Genomic DNA, 19643 nt, shown 5'->3' with positions numbered 1-19643 from the left:
ATCAATTCTGCATGCTTAAAAATGCCTGTGCCAGCCAGCTTTATAAAGATCCCAGAGAGCAGTTTAAAAAGTACTGAGCATTGCTAACAGATTAATGTGGCTAATACAGCCTCTCTGTGATGCAACAGTAAGAAAATTAGGGCTTGAAATAACAACCCCTGCCCATAGGATTCATCTGTAATATCCAACGAGCTCCTACTGAACACCTGCTCTTTGTCTGGCTCTGTTTCAGGCACTGAAGACACTGTGGTGAACAAGAAAGAAAAACAAATTGTGCTTTAGTCTGGAGTAGGTCTCACAAATTCTCTAAGCCTCAGTTTTTAAACACTAATAAAAGAAAAACTAATTGCACAGGGCTGACGACGATAAACGGTATTTTTCCTGGTACATGGCGTATCTTTTAAAAAGTTTGTTAAATCTTAATTGCAGTGGTTAATTGTGTTAATAATTTGAAAGATCTAGAATAAACAATTTTTATATACAAATATTATTACTTAAAAGTAAAATGAAACATGAATATTAAAACTTAAGTACAGTATAGTTCATGCCTCCCACAAAATTCAAAATCATATTCTGTATATCTTTAAGTGTACATAAAAAGAATCTATCAAAATACATTCAAATATTACTTTAATTTAAAAGAATGGATGTTGAATGGATTCTCTGAAATCATTGTCAACAATTATGTAATAAGAGCAAAGCATTTTGAGCATTTTCTGTGTGCCAGGCCCTGTGTTAAGCAATTCACATTGAACACACAGCAGCCTTGTAAACAGAGCCATGTTACTACATTCATTTCACAGAGGAAGAAACTGAGGTGCAACGAAGACAAGTCACTTTCTCAAGGCCACACAGGACCTAGATTCAATCCCAGGAATCCGACACTGAAGCCCACGCCCTTAATCAATCTCGGGACTGTTTATACAGGGACACAAAGGAAGAAAAGTGAAAAGTAGCAAAAGAAAAGGTTCTGAGAAACTGTACTTTAGCTTTACTTAATAAGGAAGGAGCCATCTTCAGAAGGCCGATTTTTCTCCTCCAAGTAAACAATTCTGAATAAATCCAGATTTAACACCAGAAAATCAAGTTTAAGTAGCAAGACAAACCCACAGTTTGGGCTTGTTCCCAAACTTACAAATCATCCCGAAAGTCCTTCTGGTGGACACTGAAGTTAGGAGAACAAAGAAAAAGCTGGGACCCAAATGATTTTCAAAATGGGTAATATTGGGGTAATAAAACAATATAAAAACTTTTATATTTGTAAAGAACAGTTCAGCATTTGGGGGGAATGCTTCCCTGATAGCTCAGTTGGTAAAGAATCCGCCTGCAATGAGGGAGACCTGGGTTCGATCCCTGGGTTGTGAAGATCCCCTGCTAAGGGAAAGGCTACCCACTCCAGCACTCTGGCCTGGACAATTCCATGGGTGAGTCCATGCAGTTGCCAAGAGTCGGACACGACTGAGCGACTTTCACTTTCACCTAGTTCATGCGATTTTCAAACAACTCTGTTTGCTAAGCAGGGTAAATGGTGTCATACCATTTTATGTGAGTCAGCTAGAAACAGAGAGACTCCGTTTATCTGCCCAAGGTCAAAACGTATCACTGCAGAAACCAGGCATTCCCACACCCAGGCCAGTCCACTCCCCACCACAAGCACAAGAGATCCAAGCTGGAGTCCAAAGAGAATGAAGCATGCCTGATTTAACCAGCTTACACACCAAGTGGTTAAAGCGTTGTCTTAAAAGAGTTCAATCTGAAGGCAAGCAAGTATTTCACAACAATCAAAAGCATAAGCAAATAATGCACTGGGAGTCTAACTTTAGAAAGTTACCCTCAGAATCTAACCCCTAAGTCACTATCAATTTACGTGTTCATTTACATACTAAGTGAGGGAAAAACAAATCAAAGAACTTGTTAAAAAGAAAATCTTGTAGAAAAAGTCTAGACAACAAAGCTATATTGAACAAACTTTGCTAAAGCAACATTGCTCTAAATTTTAAGACTATAAATAAGAATGAGCTTTAAAGTAGTTAAGTATAAGATAACTTGTCAAAGAAGACTGAATTATCCTTAAGTATATTTGCCCTGGCAGACTGACATTGACTAAAGGGCACTAATGACACACGAGCATGGCCTGACAAAATACACAAGAAAACAGTTTATTAAAGATACACATTTAAAAAATTTCCATATGTCTCAATAATACGTCAGAGATTTAAAATTAACTTTCATTTTTCAATCTGAGAACTGTATTTCTGGAAAACAACAGTGGCACTTTTGATAAGATAGGAGTCTTACAATAAAAAAGTATACAACTAGGAAAATATTATATATTCCCCCCCATATAATAAATTCAGCAACAGAACTTCCAGGAAATTCTTTCTCCAACGTATTTTATTATGAAATGCTTCTTACAATCAAAAGAACAACTTTTGTTAAAGCTCCTCTACAGGATACAGTCTTCACTGAACATTGTGGGATTCGTCCGTATTGATACACGGAGGTGTAATGGTTCACTAATTTTCACTGCTGCATAGCACTTGATCTTTTTGCAGCATTTCCATGAACAGGGATGGAACCCGGGCCCCCTGCCCTGGGAGCGTGGGGTCAGCCACTGGACCACCGGGGAAGTCCCTGATCCTATAAATAATAATTACTCCACAGGGAGACTTTGGGACTGTCTAGAGTTCCAACAAAACCTGCTATAAACATTCTGGAACAAATCTGGTGCACAGAGGCAACTTTCACAAGTTAGGTTCCAACGTGTCCCAGGTATTGAGCTCCTCACTGCACCCTCCTTCCCCACCGCCCAGTGGCTCAACTGAGCTAGACCTCCCCCAGCCTAGCCACCTCTGACTTCAAGTTCTGTCATCTATTTGTCACACATAATGAACAGATGATACCATACCAATGTTATCCAAGGAGGTGTGAGACATACAACATCACAGGGCAAAGCTGGGGACACAATGCTACAGAAATCTCCCTAGGGGTAGAACTGTGGTTTCGAAAGCTTTGTGGAATTTCAATTTTTACTTCACGCCAGCTCATTTTTCTAATGTCACTGTGCCAATCGATTTACACCCCCTAGTTCTAGCTGTTCCCCATCATGCTGCCGGGGAAGGGAAAACTGTCATCAGTGAGTAATGACTGTCTGCACAGAAAATTCAAGGCTTCTTAAATGCTTGATAATCTAATGAGTGTAAATCTGGGGTTTTAATTTGTATTTCCTTGCCTTCTAATTGATTTTAAACATGTTTTCACATTTACTGGCCACTCATGCTTTTTGTTCAGGGTAATACCCGGTCATACCTCTCGTGTACTTTTTAATGACTTACTGTTCTCTTTTTTTATTAGTGTGCAGAGGTTTTTCATATTTTTTGAACACTAGTCCTCTGTTTTGTAAACTGCTTAACTTTTTCATGGTACTGCTTGATGAACAGAAGATTTGATAAAAATTATCAATATTTTATTTTATGGTTGGTGTTTATTATGCCTTGTTAAAGAAACCTTTCTCTGCCCTGAGATCTTAGCTTTTCCAGTATTTTCTAAAATATGTAGTTTTCCCTTTCACATTTAAATCTGATGGAGCCAAAATCTGAACCAAGATCTCCAGCTTTTATTCAACACTATATTGGAAGTCCTACCCACTATAAAAAGAGATGAAGAAATGAAAAGACTGGTAGGTTTTTGTTTCTTCCCTTCCATCTTCACAAAACTCCCATCCCAGATGCAAATTATCAGAAAAAGACAATTTAGTAAGATGATTGACTATGAAATCAAAGTACTGCAAGTCAAATACTGCAGGTTTTGGTAGCTATTAGGACAAAAGTTCCCACTCCAGTAATCTTGCCTGGAAAATCCCATGGACGGAGGAGCCTGGTAGGCCGCAGTCCATGGGGTCGCTGAGAGTTGGACACGACTAAGCGACTTCACTTTCACTTTCATGCATTGGAGAAGGAAATGGAAACCCACTCCAGAGTTCTTGCCTGGAGAATCCCAGGGATGGCGGACCCTGGTGGGCTGCCATCTATGGGGTCACACAGAGTCGGACACGACTGAAGCGACTTAGCAGCAGCAGCGGCAGGACAAAAGTTAAAAAACTATTAAAAAACATCTATTAAAAAACTTGCTAAAATGTTTTACTCTGAATTAATTTTATTGAATGTATTTTCTGCATCTGATGATCATATATTTTTCTCTTAATTTGTTAACATGGTCAACTGCATATAAAAGATTTTCTAATGTCAAGCCAACCTTTCAATCCTGGAATAAACCTGTTTTTTTTTTTTTTTTTTAATGCAAGGCTGGATTTAGTTTGTCAACACAGCCATATATAGCAGGTTGTTTCCCAGATAGAACGCTGTTTGTTATCATCCAACATTCACAAAGCAAACACAAAGTTCTGGCTCATATTTATATAGGAAAACTTTACATTTAAGCTTGATATAGATTTTAAAACAATGTGTGAGAAGATTCTCAAATTAAATTTCAGACAACACTGTCAGAGTATGAGAATCACAAGACACTACGAGGACCCCTCGTGAAGGAGAGGCAGACCCTGCACACTGTGGGCACTGGGGGCCACAGCACTGCACACGAGGCCGCTGTGTGCCAGCCAGAGCACATCGTGAGTTTGGAGGCGGAAGGCTGTGTCTGAAGCACCTGATGTCCCAACAAACTGCTACTATCTATAGGTGTTCTGCTGGTTTTAAACAGAAATATTTAAGAAAGCTGGTGGAGGGCTTGGGGTTGATATGTAACACATAATGACTTTTCCAATTTAGAGTGTGTCAAGTAGGCACAGAACATCTGATTTCCAGAAACAGGCTGCTGAAGTTAAGTGAGAGCTCATACGTCTATTCTGTTTATAGTTTTTGTATCTGCACTCATGACTGGGACTGGACTCCAATTTCACTTTCTCACACTTTGCTTGCTGGGGTTCAGGATCAGTTACTCTAGCCTCGTGCAGTGGCCAGGGCAGCCTCCTCTTGTTTCACTTGCTGCAGGAGTCTATCTAACATTGAGAGGGTGGATTCTCTGAAGTCTCATAGAACTCTCCTGTATTACTTGGTGGGCCTGGTGCTTTCCTAGTGAAAAGATTAATTATTAACACTGTTTATTTAGTGGCTATAAGATTATTCAGGATTTGTACTGCTTTTACAATTAGTTTTAGTAAAAATTTCTGGGCTTCCCCATGAGTCACAAAATAAAGAATCTGCCTGCAAGGCAGGAGACCCGGGTTCGATTCCTGGGTTGGAAGGATCCTCTGAAGAAGGGAATGGCTACCCACTCCAGTATTCTTGCCTGGAGAATTCCATGGACAGAGGAGCCTGGAGGGTAGTCTACAGCTCATGGGGTCACAGAGTTGGACACAACTGAGCAACTAAAACTTTAGTAAAAATTTCTAATATTTTGCCATTTTGCCTCTGTTTTCAAATGTGTCCTAGAGTTGTTCACAAACACTTTCTTTTCACTCTCTGCTATAGCTACAGTTGTATTCTTTAATCCTTAAAACTATTCGTCCTTTTTTCTTAATCAATATAATCAGATAGCTACCATATTTCATTAGTCTTCTAAGAACTCGTGACTTTGTCTAGCGTCTATTGTATTTTTACATTCTATTTCATTTACTTCTCTCATCTTTATCATCTCTTTCATTCTTCCTTCATGATTTATTCTGTTCTCTAATTCTTAAGTTAGATTAGCTCATTGACTTTCAGTCTATTTTTCGTCTATAAAATTTCCCTCTAAGTAGTTTTTGACAACTTACACAATATGTATGTAGTAATTATTGAACCATAAACGATGCATAATATGCATGTTTAATTTGCAAACATATGGATTTTTCAGAATTCTTTTCCTATACCGACTTTCAGGGTCATTTGCACCAGAATCACAGCATATTGTGTATGACTTGACTTACATGAAACGTGCTGAGAACGGCTTTGGGGCCCAGTACATGGTCGACCTTTAGGTGTTCCAGGTGTGCTTTAAAGATTTCTTTCCTTTCTTTTTAAAAATGTCCTAAATTATCCTTTCACCGAGAGCATCTAGAGCTTTATGCAGGAGTCTCAGACTCAGTTCCCCATAGACAAAAATCTCCTATCCCAATAAATCTCTAAGACATTTGTTTTACTATTTGAACCCTGCTTCCGTGTTTTTTTTTCAACCACTCTCATTTCAGTTCCCTGCTGTTTTTGTTTGCTTGTTTTGGCCCTTTAGGACTTCCCTTAATTTTTGTAAGCTTACTGCATTTAAATTAAAACAAAAATCTATCCAGCATTTAGGGGTTTTACACTTACAGGACTTTTCACAGTATTCATTCTGCCCTACTGACAGAAGCCTATATTCTTCTTTTTCTGTAATTTCTAAGAGAAACACTAATGTCTAAATTTTATCATGTGTATTACCATGTTCTATGTAACTATTACAGCTTCACTAATTCAGGTAAATGGTAAAGTCAGTTTAAATTAATTAAAAGTCAGAATCACAGACTTGTTTTTAGAAAGAAATAAAGTTTGACTGACATCAGTAGCAGAGTATTTGATCTTGGCTAAAAAAGCTTTAAGTATATTTTAAGTAATTTTAAGTAATTTTAAGTCACTTTTATTCATTACACACTCTGTAGTGCTAGAAAATAGGTTGTTTCTCTAAGAAATTGAGGTTGACTCCTGAGATTTTTATATTTATTTGCTAATAAGCAAATTAATGATTTTAAGTAGACTGAGCAAAGTTCTTTTGTCCCCGCCAAAGGAATTCTTAAATAGCAAGTAGAAAGAAATGACATAATTTACATAAAATGCAAAGGTACCAGACCTCAAATTCAAAGCATTATACCTCAATGAACCGAAGAGTCACTTGCGACTCTAGAATAAAAGTTATAAACTCTCTAAGCTAACTAAATTACTTGACTGAGAAATTACAAAAAAGTGCTTTATTTAGGGTGTTTCATAACCAACTACAAAACTCACTATAAGATACCCTGTCAAACATTTTAACACAATTATAAATTTAATTTCTTAAAAATAAGCATTTAAGACTGCCAAAGTATATTCTCCCCGTAAGTATAAGAGGAGCCAATTCTTTACCTCTCCAGCACTTGCACATTCCTTGGCCCTCCTGTGGAGTGCAGCCCATGTATCTTCATACCTAAGAAAAGCAAAAATTAATAATAATAATTCAAAATAAAAGCCACACATTAAAAAATCCTATCTAAAATACAACCTGTGGTCTCAGAAAGGAAAAGCTCAAAAAGTAATGGAGACATTCTGCAAACACACAGACATTAACTTGAAGGGGCTTCTAGTTGCCAAATCCGGGACACTGGGACACTAGATTTGGTAGAAAAAATAATGGTAGAAATGGGTCAGAGCTCATAGATGAAAACCAACAGCCACGAGCTTATAGTGATTTAAATAAAGAACCAAATAAATAAGTGGGGCAGATGGGAAAACCTCTTCCTTACAGTAGAATTTCAATAAATAATGATAGAAAAAAAATGAGAAAAATAGAAAATCACCATTTGGTAAACACAATGAATTATTTCTGGCAAGAACTGTAATAGATGCTAAAATTAGTGGGTGAAAATATGAAGAGAAACAGGATATTTTCATAAATTCATCATAAAATTCATAGGGAATATCAAGGGATCCCTAAAAGTCAAAATAATCTTGAAAAGAAGAAAAAAGTTGGAAGACACACACTTCTTAATTTCAAAACTTACTAGAAAGCTACAATAATCAAAAGTATGGTACTGGCCTAACGGGAGACATACAGGCCCATGAAAGACAGCCCAGAAATAAACCCTTGCATGTATGGTCAAATACCTTTTGACAAGGGTGCCAAGATCATTAAACGGGGAAAGGATAGTCTTTTCAACAAATATGCTGGTGCTGGGAAACCTGCATATCCACAGGCACAAGAATGAAGCTGGACTCTTAACACCATATACAAAAACTAAATAAAAGTGGATCAAAAAATCCAAACATAAGATCCAAAACTATCAAATTTTTAGAAGAAGACATGAGCTTCTTGCCATCACATTTGGTAATGATTTCTTGGATATAACACCAAAGGCACAGGCAACAAAGAAAATAAACAAGTTGGACTTCATCAAAATTAGACACTTTTGTGCATCAAAGAATACAATCAACAGATAAAAGGCAACCAATACAATGGAAGAAAATATTTACAAATCACATATCTGACAAATGATTAATATCCAGAATATATAGAAAATGCCCAACACTCAACAACAACAAAAACAACTCTATCCAAAAACAGGCAAAGGACTTGAATAGATATTTCTCTCAAGAAGATATATAAATGGCCAATAAGCACATGAGAAGCTCACCATCATCATCGTTCAGTTCAGTCACTCAGTTGTGTCCAACTCTTTGCGACCCCGTGAATCGCAGCATGCCAGGGCTCCCTGTCCATCACCAACTCCCGGAGTCCACCCAAACCCATGTCCATTGAGTTGGTGATGCCATCCAACCATCTCATCCTCTGTCGTTCCCTTCTCCTCCTGCCCTCAGTCTTTCCCAGCATCAGAGTCTTTTCCAATGAGTCAGTTCTCTGCATCAGGTGGCCAAAGTACCAGGTGTTTCAGCTTCAACATCAGTCCCTCCAATGAACACCCAGGATGGATCTCCTTTAGGATGGACTGAATCAAAACCACCATAAGACACCACTTCACACCAATGAGAATGGGAAAAAAAAAAAACTCAGCAACCCCCAAAACAAGATTTGGTGAGAATACGGAGAAATGACAACTGGAAAAATGTGCACTGCCCTGGTGGCTCAGATGGTAAAGAATCTGCCTACAATGCAGGAGACATGGGCTCTATCCCTGGGTTGGGAAGATCCCCTGGAGAAGGAAATGGCAACCCACTCCAGTATTCTTGCTTGAGAATCCTGTGGACAGAGGAGTCTGGCGGGCTGCAGTCCATGGGGTGGCAGAGTCGGACATGACTGAGTGACTAACACACACAGGGGAATATAAAATAGTGCAGCTGCTCAACAGTATATTGGTTCTTCAAAAAATTAACGTACAATTACCATCTGATTCAGCATTTCCTCTTCTGAGGATACACCACCAAAAAACTGAAAGCTGGGTCATAAAGAGATATTTGCACACCCATGTTCATAGCAGCATTATTCACAATAGCCAAAAAATCAAAGCAACTTGTGTCTATTAATGGATGAAGGTATAAGCAAACTACGGCATATTCATACAGTAGGATATTATTCAGCCTTAAAAAGGAAGGAACTTCCTTTGAATTAGTGGTGATGATGGCGGTGATCACTGTGTAATGTACAGAAATATCAAATAACTATGTTGTGTACCAGGAACTAACCAAGTATTATAGGTCAATTATACTTCAAACACAAGCAAACAAACAAATAGAAAAAGAGATTAGATTTGTGGTTACCACAGGTGGAGGGACAGGGGATTGAATGAAGGCAGTGAAAAGGTACAAACTTCTAGTTTGTAAGACAAAAGAGTACCAGGGATGTAGTGCACATTATTAATATAATTAACAATATTGAACATTATATATGAAAGTTGCTAGAATAAACTTCTAGTTTGTAAGACAAAAGAGTACCAGGGATGTAGTGCACATTATTAATATAATTAACAATATTGAACATTATATATGAAAGTTGCTAGAATAAATTCTGAGTTCTCATCACAAGGAAAACATTTTTTTCTCTTTTTTATCTACATGAGATGGTGAATGCTCACTGAATTCACTGTGGCAATCATCTCATGAAGTAAGTCAAATCATTATGCGGCAATACCTTAAGGTTACATGGTGGTGTATGCCGATTAAATCTCAATGAAACTGGAAGAAATTAGGAAATCTTTACATTCTCTATGGCTGAAACTTGAAAATATATTAAGTGAAATAAGCCAATCACAAAAAGACAAGTACTGCATGATTCCACTTACAAAAGATGCCTAAAGTAGTCAAATTTATAGAAAGAGAACGAAGGTTGCGAAAAGCCTCTTGGAGACCAGATGGACAACAGTGTGAATGCGGTTGACATTAGTGGGCTGTGCACTTAAAAATAGTTAAGATGGCAAAATTTCATGTTATCGTATTTTACAGAGTATTTTAACAATCTAAAAAAATTTTATGATTTAGATATTTAAAATGGTCCCTCCTCCACTCAGCACTAGTTTCAGAGAGAAAATACTATGTTTCAGTGCAATGAATAGACACATTATAGACATGGCTGTAAATTTTTCACATAAAGTCCCCAAAAGTATCCCAAAACTACCACACAGAGGTCTACACCTCTGAAATAAGCAACTTTCAAGGAAGCTGTTTCAACTAAATCACTAGATTAAAAAAGCATAAAGATAACATGCAAACAGTATACCACTGATTGATTTGTATTCTACCTCCTTTCAAAATCACTTGTGTTCCCCACTCAACAAAAAACAAGCAGGAAATTAATGTCAAATTAAGCACCTAGAGAAGGAAAAAAAATGCCCAGATTCAGCAAGCATAAAAAGAAACTGAATATAAAGCTAGAAAACGGAAAGCAACAGGTAGGCATAGATGACTGTGCCATGACACACGCAGATAAGGCGAAGGAGCGTACCTTCTACCGCACACACGGCTACCACTTAGCCATCAGATGCCACGTCACTAGATATAGAACTGCAAATAACACGTGCAAACTTATTTTCATAACAGCCGAGTTTTAATTTAAAGCATAACATTCATGCTTTTAAAGTGCATAATTCACAGCATATTCACAGAGTTGGGGCAACTATCACCACTGATTCCAAAACATTTCATCACCCTGAAAAGAAACTCCACATCCATTAGCAGTCATTACTCACTCCCCTCTCTTCTCCACAGCTTGGCAAACACTATCCTTCTGCCTGTTCCGGACATATCATATCAATAGAACCATACACTACGTGCCTTTTTTGTTCATTCCTCACATTTAGTGCAATGTTTTCAAGTTTTATTCAAGATGTGCAAGACATAGTGTGCCTCAGCACTTCATTCCATTCTGTGGCTGAATAATGTTCCACTGTGTGGAGACACCAAATTATTCATTCATCCTTTGATGAATATTTGTGCTGTTTCTACTTTTTGGCTATTATGAATGATATTGCTTTATGAATGATACTGGACTTCCCCCGTGGCTCAGGTGGTAAAGAATCCGCCTGCAACGCGGGAGACCTGGGTTCGACCCCTGGGTTGGGAAGATCCCCTGGAGGAGGGCATGGAACCCACTCCAGTATCCTAGCCTGGAGAATCCCGGTGCCTGAATGACAGATACTCCTATTATGCACATTTGTGTACAAATTTTGACATGAACCTAAGTTTTCAATTCTTTTGGTGTGAAATTGCTGGATCACATGGTAATTCTACTCTTAACTTTTTGAGAAAACTAACAAACTGTTTTTCACAGCAGCTGTGCCATTTTACACTCCCACCAGAAGAGCATAAGGGTTCTAACTTCTCCACATCTTTGCCAACACTTGTTGTTTGTCTTTGGATTATAGGCATGCTAGTGGGTATGAGTGGTATCTCACTGTGGTTGTGGTTTGCCCTTCCCCCTGTGACTAACAACGTTGAGAAATTTTTCACGCGCTTATCCGCCATTTGCCCATCTTTTTTACGGAAATGTCTGTTCAAATCATTTGCCTATTTCTTCACTGGGTTGTTTGTCTTTTTACTGTTGAGTTATAAAAGTTATTTATAGTCTAGATACAAGTACCTCAAAATATGTATAATTTGCAAATATTTTCTCCCCTTCTATGGATTGTTCTTTCACTTTCTTGATCGTATTCTTTAAAGAGCAAAAGGTTTTAATTTTGATAAAGTCCAATTCATCCTTTTTCCCTTTGTCATTTATGCTTTTGATGTCATCTAAGAAAATCATGTATCTAATATTAGCTTGCACATCAACAGAAATGGATTGGAGAAGAAATGCTATAAAATTAAGAATCAAAGTAAGAAAATTACTGAGGACTCAAATCCAGAATCAATTTTCTTGCAACAAAGAAACCACAAACATAATACATGCACATGATAAAGTTATTGACTAGTATATATAATAGTGATCAATATGCTCAAAATCTGAATGGCCTTTGTATTAATCAGTGAAATGTAAAAGCCCCTGAGGAACACAATCTCTATGTTAAGGTAAAAATTTAGTTGTTTTAAGGTGTCTATCTCTAGAATTATAAAATACTTTTAGATAACAGAAGCATAACCTTTCTATTTAAATGAAAACACTCACCTGCTAAGTAATTCTAGTCCAGCAGAGTACTTCGGCAAACACGGGACAGTCCTGCCAAAAGAAACACTTATTTTATTAAAAATTGATGCTGCTTTAGGCCAACTTAAAAGTCACACACAATAATTTTGATGCTGTCAATCATAATGCAGAATATTTTTAAATCGTTAATGACAACTGATTTAAACTTTTAGAAAAACGTACTATTATTCCAAAGTTGTTTAGTCACTAAGTTGTGTCCGACTCCCTGGCAACCCCAGGGACTACCTGGGGCCACCAGGCTCCTCTGTCCATAGGATTTCCCAGACAAGAATACTGGAGTGGGTTGCCATTTCCTTCTTCAGGGGATCTTCCTGAGCCAGGGATCAAACCTGTGTCTCCTGCTTTGGCAGGTGGGTTCTTTACCACTGAGCCACTGGGGAAGCCCCTCTTCCAAAGTTAATATACTGCAACATACTATTAGCCATCACCTTGCCCTACAGATTTTTAGCACACTATAATACAATAAACACTTTAACAGAATTCTAGCTAACAAGAAAATTTTTTAAAAGCTCCTCATCTCTAGGCTTTTTAAAAATTTTTTGGCTGTGCCAAATGGCATGCAGGATCTTAGTTCCCTCACCAGGGATCCAACCTGTGCTCCCTGCATTGTCAGTGTGGAGTCTTAATCACTGGATCACCAGGGAAGTCCCCACTGATAGCCTTAAAGTGAAATTTAGTAATGTGCATTACTTTATTTAAAAAATGAAAAAAACACTGCACAATACTAGTGTTTTCATATAAAACAGACAACATAGCTGCAGAGGCTCACTTGCCAAGTACTGTTCATTAATAATTTGCTTCTCAATAATGGAGAACTTTTACTTTGCTCTTAATATACAAGTAAAAATGATTGTGATCAAATAACCATTGAGTAAAACAATTACCTGTCACTTTTTCAACCATTTTACAATTTTATCAGAAAAATTTCCAGTGTTAGAAAATTTAGAAAGAACCAATAAACTGTTTAGTCAGATGCACTCAACAGATGTAAAATACATTAATTATACTATCATGACTATAACCAAAAATTGTATGAAATTCAAGTCATAGTAAATTAAAACAGCACATGCTTACCTGGGTTTGTTTTTTGCTTTAGCTTCTCTTGACTTGTCACTTAAAGTCTTCAGCCTATAATTCAACCAGTATAAAATATCACATTTTTACAGTTTAAGAAATTTTCAAATGCAAATTTCATAGCTGGTAAAATTTCTGGTTGGAAAAGTCAATACTTTAAGAAAGAATTAAGCACCTCTACAGACAACAAATATTTGTATACTGTACTTAAGACACAAGTGGAAAATTTATAGCAAATATTTTTATATTTTTCTTGCCCCAAATCCCTTTTCTAGAAACATTTCCTAAATATGACTGGACTAAAAGAAGCCTCACTACTCTGAAAACATCAGAAAAAAGAGAGTGGCCCCCATATGTGAACTTGATCAGTAATAATATCTAAGCAGCACATTTTACAAAATTTATTTTTACTTGAAGGATCATTGCCTTACAGCATCGTGTTGGTTTCTTCTACACATCAACATGAATCAGCCGGCACCCGACTCCAGTACTCTTGCCTGGAAAATCCCATGGACGGAGGAGCCGGGTGGGCTGCAGTCCATGAGGTCGCTAGGAGTCGGACACGACTGAGCGACTTCACTTTCACTTTTCACTTTCACGCATTGGAGAAGGAAATGGCAACCCACTCCAGTGTTCTTGCCTGGAGAATCCCAGGGACGGGGGAGCCTGGTGGGCTGCCGTCGATGGGGTTGCACAGAGTCGGACACGACTGAATCGACTTAGCAGCAGCAGCAGCATACATATGTCCCCTCCCTCTTGAACCTCCCTCCAACCTCCCACCCCATCCCAGCCCTCTAGGTTGTTACAGAGGCCGTGGTTTGAGTTCTCCAAGTCATACAGCAAACCCCCCGTGGCTAGCCGTTTTACATAGTAAGGTAGTGTATATGTTTCCACGCGACTCTCTCCATTTGTCCCAGACTCTTTTCCCCCCAGCTCCACCCAGCCCCCTCTATGTCCATAAGTCTGTTTTCTTTGTCTAACCAACACATTTTAAAGAGATACTATACTAAGCACTCTCTAAGTGCCAACATTCTGAGAAATTTTAGCTACTGATAAAAAGTTTCTAAAATACATTACAAACCTCTTTCATTAAAGAGGAGTTGGTACATTTTCTGATAATTTAGGGTCATTATCATGAACACCACTGACTGCATTTCACAACAAAACAGTACATTCCTTAGATGTTTCTGAGCTAGGAATGCTTCATCATTTGCCAACCTGAAACCAACCTACAGTGGTTTTGGGAGTCTGTTCAGGATCCTATAGCAGTTTTTTAAAAATGTAAATTTTCCATCTCTACCACTGGTCATCGTATCAGCTACTACTTCCTGATTCTGCTAGCTGTTTAACTATAGCAGCCTGCGTGAGTGCTAAGTCGTTTCAGTGACTCTCTGCGACCCTATGGACTGTAACCTGCCAGGTTCCTCTGTCCATGGAATTCTCCGGACAAGAATACTGGAGTGGGTTGCTGTGTCCTCCCCCAGAGGATCTTCCCATCCCAGAGATCGAACCCACACCTTATGTCTCCTGCATTGGCAGGCAGGGTTTGTTGTTGTTTTTCTTTTTTTTTTTTTTTACCACTAGTGCCACCTGGGAAGCCTACTCCCCTTCTATGTGCTTTTTTAAATTATTGGGCTGGAAAACATAAATGGGCTAGAAATGCATACGTAAGAAAATTAAATAAGCTTTTCTATATGTAAAATATGAAGGCTGTAAACTTTGTATTATATATATATATAATTTTTTTTTAACTTCACCAGTCCATTTTTACCTACTTTTGAGTTGGACTCTATCATATAACAGTCAAAAAGTGAGAACTCAACTATGAGATATTCCCACATACAATGAAGACATCTGGACATGTTCTTCTTAATCTGATACTTCCACAAATATTCACTTCTAAACAGAGTCTGAAGCACAGGCCACAATACCGCAGCTAGCCCCACAAAGCCTTCGTAAAGCGGACACAGGTGCTACCTCCTCACGATGCCCTACTGCAACCTGCCAGAAGCTGTCCTAGCGTACCAGCTGAGTTGTCCTGTCCCAGCGTACCAGCTGAGTTGCCCTGTCCCAGCACACTGGCTGACTCTCCTAGAATGCCCAACCCTCTGCTGTGCACAGCTGTCCATGTACTCGCTGACAGAGGAGTCCAACTTTTTGGTCGATGGTGCCTAGCTCAAAACCAGAAAGGGACTTCCAATATCAAATGCCATTTTTCAACAAGTTGCAGTATTAATTTCACACCAAGACATTTTTAATATTATTCTATGTTCTTTTTCAAAAACTAAAATATTGATGAGATCAATTCCTCTACAATGTTAAAAAAAAAAAAGACTTAGCAATCTCTTTAATACAAAACTATGTGTAGACATCTCTCCAGATGAGCTAAATTTAGAAAGTCTTACCTGTCCTAGAAAAACAATAAAAAATTTCGAGCTTAGCTTGGAAACCAGTAAATCCAGTTTAAACTAAGATTAAGCAACAGCTCAAGAAAGTTATTTTGACAGCCATTCAGCCATTTCCACTCCAAAATCTGACGAAGGCACTTGGCTGTGACATCCCAGGTAGAGCTGTACTAGAACAAACGGACACAGCAGTGCATTATAGTCAAAATGATTCTAGTATTATTTTCAGTGGTTTGGGACAATTCATATGGTAACAAGGATATTGAAGCAAACTGCTAAGATCATCTTTGGACCACTCATTATACAACCGAGAAAATCTCTAGGTTAGTATTTCAAATATTTATTTCTGAAAAAAACTGTAAATTCTCAATTGTATCAAATTTGAGGTTCTCCTCCACACTTCCCCAAAACAAAGACAAAATTGGTTTGGAATGAAACAGAAAAGAGGAAGCTTACAGGGAGCTGAAACTAAAATTATTGGAAGGGTGAGTAAGCTTCCGCAGGTGGCTCTTTAACAACCATCTGCTTTAAAAATTCGTTTTTAACCAACTATAATGTGTGGAACTTATTTGATCTGGATTTGAACAAATCAACTGTAAAAAGATACTTTTAAGAACCAGGAAATGTGATTATGGACTGAATAATTAATAATATCATAGAAGTAGTATTAATTTTGTTAGGTATGATATTGGCATTGTGTTTATATAATGTATTTTTTTAAGATGAAAATTGATTTATGAGAGAGATAAGAACTAAGTCTGAGGTTTACTCTATAAACAGTGTTAGTCACTCAGTCATGTCTGAGTCTTTGAGATCCCATGGACTGTAGCCCACCAGGCTCCTCTGTCCACAGGATTCTCCAGGCAAGAATACTGGAGTGGGTTGCCATGCCCTCCTCCAGGGGATCTTCCCAACCCAGAGATGGAATCCAGGTCTTCTGAACTGCAGGTGGATCCTTTACCATCTGAGCCATCAGGAAAGCTCATACTCTACAAATAAGAGAGAGCCTGAGTAAATGCGACAGTAACGAACTGTTGTATATGAATAATGTACATGTGGGGCTCACTGTGTATACTTTTGTAAATGTTTAAAACGTTGTTAAAAAAAAGCTTTGGGGTTTCCTTGGTGACTCAGGGTTAAGAATCCGCCTGCCAGTGCTGGAGACATGGGTTTGATTCCTGGTCTGGCAAGATCCCACGTGCTATGGGACAACTACATCCACACGCCACAACTACTGATTCTGTGCTCTAGAGCCCGGGAGCCCCAACAACCCAAAGACTTAAAAGTGGATCTTTAGACAGTTAACATTTTCTTCCCAACTCCTTCCATGCTCTCAGTTTACAACCATGTAATCCTTTTCCTAAATTCACCCCATCCTCCCCACCACCCTAAAAGCTGCCTGAGAGACTCTTAGTGATAGCGAACCGTTCCCCCAAGCTCACAGGAGTACCTGGCTGGGTGCTGGTCATGACCACAGACTAACACATGGGAGTCAAGAGAGGGCAAGGGGCAGGCACAAGTACACAAAGGAACTCTCTAGAGCCGCAACAACTGAGTCCACGAACCGCAACCGCTGAGCCTGTGCTCTAGAGCCCGGGAGCCGCAACAAGAGAAGCCACGTCAATGAGAAGCTCGTGCAACTTGAGAGTAGCCTCTGCTTGCCACAACTAGAGAAGAGCTCGCATAGCAACACCCAGCACAGCCAAATAAATTAATAGAAAAAAAATTTTTTTAAGTTTTCATAACAAAAAACAGTCTTGTAGACGTTCATCTTTTCTTATCACACCTTTTCTATATAAATCATCAATATGCCACATTCAGAATAGAAACTGCTGGAGAAAACAAAGTAGCAAGAAGAAAGTTGGAAACAGTGAAAAAAGTTAAGGAAAGGATTAGAAATAGTCAATGTAACACTTTTTAAGTTGAAAATGTAACAAGTAATCCTCCCAAAAGCAAAAAGGTCCTTTCTGAAGTACATACTGGGAAGCCAGAATTCAACAGACAGGAGCTTACCATTTTTATCTGGGGACAACTCTTAAGTTTCTCACAGTGATTATGGGCTGCAAACAACCCATTAATCAAGTCCCACAGTGTCTTGCCACGCTGAGAAGGAAATACTGGTCTGAGTGCAATTCCCCAGTTTCCTAAACCATAAAATAGGAGTATTATACTGACCATAATGATTTGCCACAAGAATTAAAGGAAATTCCGAATATGACTCTGGCAGCAGGCTGTAACTGTAAATTAGAGGCAATTCAAACAAAAAGTATAATAAAAATGATCACCAACTATAATAAAAATGGTCACCATCAAGAAAAAAGCTATGTACACTGCAGGGCCAAGGTAAAACAAAACAGAGGTCCCCCAGTGCACCAGCTCCCATAAAAGGCTTCTCCTCCGTTCCTAGCCTTCTTCCCAACACAGCACACCCCCAGGGAGATAGGCGTGCCACTGCGTGAGCATGTTCACACACAGACTTCAAAGTGAGCCGCCTCTCAATTGTTTCCCACTCAAAGCAACCAACGCGCGCTGCAGAGTCCGAAGCACTTGCTTTCAAATTCATCATCACACTACAATATTTTGAGATTGTTTCGAAGACTGACCTTTGTTTGACCATAGCACATTTATTTTCTTTAAGCTTTACAGAAAATACTAAGACAGAGATATCTTCTTGAGAAATGGAGATAACTAGCAAAGCCTCTCAGAGAAGGCAATGGCACCCCACTCCAATACTCTTGCCTGGAAAATCACACGGACGGAGGAGCCTGGTAGGCTGCAGTCCATGTCGGATATGGCTGAGCGACTTCACTTTGACTTTTCACTTTCATGCATTGGAGAAGGGATTGGCAACCCACTCCAGTGTTCTTGCCTGGAGAATCCCAGGGATGGGGTCGCACAGAGTCAGAAACGATTGAAGCGACTTAGCAGCAGCAGCAGCAGCAAAACCTCTTGGACCAAAAGTTTAAGAAGTAGTTTCACAGAATGAAAGGTGGAGCTCGGCAATGACTGCTGAGCAGGAAATGGCTTTCTGGGCCTGACTCGATGGCATGGGGGACCTCAATGGCATTCCACTTATTTGCACTTCAACGTCCTACTCATCTAAAACCCATCAGCTATTATGAAAGGCCAGGGTAACTGCTTTAAAACACCACAAAATGTATTAATTAGCATATTTTGTCCTATGACATTTTCACGCCTCTATTATTTTGACTTTAAATTCTATTTATGAATACAAATCCAATCTATTATATCTTCCCCATTAACTTTTTTTTTTTAAACTCAAAATCAGGAAACACAAAAGCATCAATCATACCTAAAAGTGCACAGGACCCCAAAGCTCTGACGGCTGAGACTCACGCGAAAGTTGCAGACTCAGGCAGGGGAGAGGACTGGACACGGTCTCTATTCTAATCACCCTAGAATGCACCCAGTCTGTCCTGACCTCTTTCCTCAGTGTTTCCTGAATTTCCTGCTGCTTCTTGGACTTTGCAACACATTCACTGTCAACTGCTCCTTCTTTCTCAAAGCTCCTCAACTTCTCTGTTGGTAAACGACATCACTATCTAAGATACTCCAAAATTAAGATTCCCAATTCCTCCACCTTTTTCACTTGCTAGTCTCATTTTTTATGAAATCGACCAGTGCCTGTCATTATTCCCTCTGTCAAATTTCCACCAGCACTGCCTTTTCATCATCTCTCATTTGCTCCATAATTATAGCCTAAATAATCTCCGTTTCCCATCTCTAGTCCTCCCGTCACCCTGCCTCTCAAATTATTCTTCCACAAATACAAGTAGGCTCAGGCTGCTCCCCTCCACAAAAACCTTCAGATTAGCCAACCTAAAAATAAGC

The 19643-nt window shown here is 38.8% G+C and overlaps 1 protein-coding gene across 17 annotated transcripts in view; it reads right to left on the bottom strand.

The window, feature by feature from the left end:
* Positions 1-19643, bottom strand: part of DTNBP1 (dystrobrevin binding protein 1) — a 191300-nt gene that overhangs the window by 75692 nt on the left and 95965 nt on the right. For 15 of the 17 annotated variants that reach the window (XM_086370226.1, XM_086370232.1, XM_086370222.1 and 12 more), the window contains exons 2-4: positions 13387-13440; positions 12274-12324; positions 7089-7149 (exon numbers count right to left, since the gene is read on the bottom strand). The exons of the other annotated variants lie outside the window; for them this stretch is intronic. Coding sequence is in view for 11 of the 15 variants with exons in the window: in XM_086370221.1 (XP_086226347.1) it covers positions 7089-7149; positions 12274-12324; positions 13387-13440 (166 nt within the window). In the remaining 4 variants the exon portion in view is untranslated. The remainder of the gene's footprint in view (positions 1-7088; positions 7150-12273; positions 12325-13386; positions 13441-19643) is intronic. 17 annotated transcript variants of the gene reach the window in all.

Source organism: Bos grunniens, chromosome 23 (assembly GCF_055505025.1).
Source record: "Bos grunniens cultivar Pamir isolate PY7600 chromosome 23, Bosgru_T2T1.0, whole genome shotgun sequence".
In the NCBI taxonomy this organism is placed as follows: Eukaryota; Metazoa; Chordata; class Mammalia; order Artiodactyla; family Bovidae; genus Bos; species Bos grunniens.
The sequence above is the reverse complement of the archived record's forward strand: the minus strand, read 5'-3'. Positions and strand labels throughout refer to the sequence as shown.